The sequence below is a fragment of the Solanum verrucosum genome, unplaced genomic scaffold (genome assembly GCF_900185275.1).
Source record: "Solanum verrucosum unplaced genomic scaffold, falcon-dt-bn FXZP01000032.1, whole genome shotgun sequence".
Taxonomy (NCBI): Eukaryota; Viridiplantae; Streptophyta; class Magnoliopsida; order Solanales; family Solanaceae; genus Solanum; species Solanum verrucosum.
In genome coordinates this window covers 1,678,254-1,682,494 of record NW_026020569.1, presented here as the reverse complement: position 1 = coordinate 1,682,494, position 4,241 = coordinate 1,678,254, and the positions used below count along the sequence as shown (strand labels likewise).

The window sequence follows — 4,241 nt, the reverse complement described above, 5'->3', positions numbered from 1 at the left end:
TTTGTATGGTTCCACATTAAAAAGTGACATAAAAACCTAGTAATATTGTAACTGACACCAGCTACCCAAATTATCTCTAATATAGTGCATGTCAGTTTACATACTTTGATGTTTGAAACAAATATTATATTTTATTTAGTGATACTTAGGAGTAATTTACAAAATAGTTTCTAAATATGTAAAATTTAAATTGAAAAAAGAAATAGAAATCAATATGCAAATCGAAAATATGAAAATTTAGCTACACTGATTCTTGTTAGGAGCCTCACCATATATGTTTTTTTTTTTTTAAAATATTGAACAGATGGGCTAATAAAGTACGTGCGGTGGAGATCGCAAATTCTTGTTAAGTGCATATGAACACAATTCCACATTGATATTAAAAACTCTTAATGTTGCAGTGCGAGTTTGGCCCAAATCAGACAATATGAGTTATGTTAGGCCAACAATAAGTTTCAACGTTAATCACTTGTGGGAGTATCGTGGGTATGTTGTTGTTATAATAAGATTTAACGTTAGGCAGATGCTTTGAGTTCCTTTTTATAATGAAGGATCGTTCTGCAATCTGCATCATGGTTTCCTGTGTGTTTCATGCACGGAACAATGATGCACGATGTCTCTTTCATAATTGATAATTTCAATGTCCATCGCCTTGAAGATCAGAAAAGGAATTTATTATAATTAATAAATTCATTGATAAGTGACTTATAAACTGAATTAAATATCTTCATCATGTTGTACTTATATAATAAGAAGACAAGTGAGATTTATTGTAGTGACCAAACGTATGCCATATACTTTATCCCAGAAAACAAGTTGTATCTCTTAAAATATATGATATCAAGAAACTGCACTCTTTGGCTGGGTCAAACTGCTTATTCCTCTGATCTCAATTTATGTGACACGCTTTTCTTTTTAATTACTTTTAAAAAAGAATGATATATTTTTATATTTAGTACTAATTTAACTTTAAAATATATTTTATAGTCACACAAACATCTATAACTTGTTTTAGACTACAAATTTCAAAAAATCTTTCTTTATTACTTAAACTTTGTATCAATTCAAACAACATCACATAGCGGACTAAGGGAGCATTAAAAATCTCATTATTTACAACTCCCTCTTCTCTGTATTAATTAATAAAATAATAAAATTAAATCCTTTTGTTTCTTGTTTTCTATAGTTTATCAATCAGCCTTCCATTTGTTATCACAAGAAGCACAAACAATTTAAAAATCTTAACAAGGTGAAAGAAACTTCATATAAATACCACTTCATACCAATCTAAGTTCTGCATAAGAGCATTCACAAATCCATGACTTAAATTCACAATTTATCATTTTTTGTGATTGTACTTATATATATACTAACACTAACGCTCATGCGATGACTAGGAAAAGAAGGGCGAGTGAGGCACTTGGTGAAAATATCCGCGATAATGATCAAGGGAATGTGGCCTGGGACGAAATGGTAAAGGAAACTGCTGTTGCAGCTGCGCTTGGTGGAGCACGGCGAGCACGGAAGAGATTCGTGGGTGTTAGACAGAGGCCATCAGGTAGATGGGTAGCTGAAATTAAAGATACTATACAAAAAATAAGAGTGTGGTTAGGTACCTTTGACACAGCTGAAGAAGCAGCAAGGGCATATGATGAAGCTGCTTGTTTACTTCGTGGAGCCAATACTCGCACGAATTTCTGGCCCTGTTCTTCATCTTCTTCTTCTACTCCGGCTCTTCCTTCGAAAATCACTAATCTTCTTATTAATAGGCTCAAAGCTAGAAATAATTCCTTAGCCGCCGCTGCTGCTGCTGCTGCGGCTGCTTCTTCTTCTTCTTCTTCTTCTTATTCTTCTGAGCCTGTGGAAATTCATGATCAGGACAAACAGGGAGAAGAATTCAAAGAAGAAGAAGCTTATTTTTCGGATTTGCAGTATATGGAGTATCTCAAGGATCCCGAAGATCTGATTACTGAAAACAACATGATCAGTAATATGAGTGCAATTAACGTAAGCAATTTCACAAACACGTCGGAGGCATGCTTGGCTGTAAACGATTATAGTGTAATTCAGCCTGTGAAAAGCGATGAAAACTCGATTGCTGGAGAGATTAATAATAGTGTGAAAGTAGACTCAGAAGAAGAGATTGAAGAGGAAAACAATACTGATATAGGAGAGGTAGAGCCAATTGACTTTCAATTTGTTGACGAAATTGGATCATCATGTTACTATTCACCATTTGAAGAGATTAATTCATCAGAGATAATGGAAGAGGGGATGATTTATGGAGACGAGTCATCGATGCTAAGTGAAGCTATGAGGAGGATGAATTACGAGCGGAAGTTCTCAGCATCACTTTATGCTTTCAACGGAATAACAGAATGCTTAAAATTGAAGTTGAAATCCGGAAGAGGAGTTATGCAGAGAGAAAGATCTGAACAATTAAGCAGATTGATAAATGCATGCAAAAGGAACCGCAACAACGAGGAGGAAGAGGAAAAGAAAATTAAGGATGGTGAATACAGTTCAGAAAGTTCATCAGAAACTGGACCATCTTCTAGTTCACCGGAAACTGGATCATCTTCATCAACGATTTCGGAAGAAACAACTTACGATAGTGAATTGTCCCTCTGGAACTCAATTGATCTACCACCAATCTGCGCCTTTTTTACTTAGAAAAAAAAATGTTTTTTTGTTTCTGTTATTTTCAGTATGTTATTGTTGGATCACGCAACTTTTGTTTTCACAGGGTGAAGATGAAGATTACTCTGTGTTCTCCTTCATTTTTTTTTCCAAGATCAGTAGATCTTGATCTAAAACAATGCAATCTAGAAGCTAAATCTAGATTTTTTATTAACTTAGAAATATGAGTTTGGACGGTGGAATGACTACTTGTTGTCCAACTTTTGATCTCTTCAAAATTGATTATGCTTTTGAATCGACTTGTACTTGGAAATAAGAAAGAAGGCCAAAAAGCTGGTAGTGAAGTTGAAGTGTAGAGAAATTCGGCCCATGTTCATTTTTATTAGGAAAAATTACTTAACTACACTCCTTTACTTACCTTAATATCCATTTATCTCTACTTATTTCAAAAATTTCAAAAATTCCTTATTTTACCTATGTATCCCGTGTACACGCTATGTATCCCGTTATGTGGAATGTATCAAACGCTATGTATTCCGTGCACAGCGCTATGTATCCCGTGCACAATGCTATGTATCCCGCTATATATGTGGAATGTATCAAACCTAATGTATCCCGTGCACAATGCTATGTATCCCGCTATGTGCAATGTATCAAATCTAATGTATCCCATGCACAACGCTATGTATCCCGCAAACATCATTTTTAAGGGATTTTTGGTAAATAATAAACTAGAAGGATAAGATGTTATTTAGTACTTATAATATAGAGCAACTTACAAAAATGACTATATTTATAGGGTTATTAAAGTTCAATAGCTATAAGTATGTTATTTACAATAAATGACTACATTTTATATCTTTTTTTCGCTGTATTTTTGTATACATTTTTTATTTTTCTATTTATACACTAATACATCTTTAAGTACAATAAACTAAATAAGGAATTGACTCTAAATATAACCCACTGTCCTTATTTACGTCCATACAATGAGCAATTTTCCATTATTAACATTAGAACTAATAATTACTTATTTGAAGACATACCCGATCATATTCCTATCAATTTAAATACTCCATTCTCTTGTTGTCTCAAAAGATGTGGTATTCATATGTCATAATAATGATTGAATAAAACTTAGAAAAACGTTAATTAAAAATTCAATGAAGGTAAAAACTAAAATACATTTAACTAAAAATACACAGGAATACATACCCATATATTTAGGATATACCTCTTGAGTAAATATACAATTATTGAATAAAAGTGATTTTATTTACATACAACTATTTTTTATTGGATTTAACTTTAAACATGAACATGTTATAACCAATGTGTGTATTTTAGGAGCCACAATAAATCCTATTATAAATTCATCCCGAACAAAGTTATGTTACTGATATTCCTTGATAAAAATGGCTAAAGAAGACGAAACCGTGTGAGCAATTACTATTTAGCAATACTAATATACATAAATATAGTTAATTAAGATACAACGAATATGCATACAAAAATATAGTTAAATATTAATATACATAAATATAGTTAAATAAGATACAACAAATATTCATACAAAAATATAGTTAAATACTAATATACAT

The 4,241-nt window shown here is 32.2% G+C and overlaps 1 protein-coding gene across 1 annotated transcript; it reads left to right on the top strand.

The window, feature by feature from the left end:
• The first annotated feature begins 1,389 nt into the window (after window positions 1–1,389).
• LOC125810974 (ethylene-responsive transcription factor ERN2-like) lies at window positions 1,390–2,673 on the top strand. The gene has a single exon (XM_049490471.1). The coding sequence runs from the start codon at window positions 1,390–1,392 to the stop codon at window positions 2,671–2,673; it is 1,284 nt and encodes a 427-aa protein (XP_049346428.1).
• The last annotated feature ends 1,568 nt before the right edge of the window (window positions 2,674–4,241 follow it).

Excerpts from the sequence above, each read along its gene's own strand:
- LOC125810974 (XM_049490471.1), top strand. The coding sequence starts at position 1,390 with ATGACTAGGAAAAGAAGGGCGAGTGAGGCACTTGGTGAAAATATCCGC.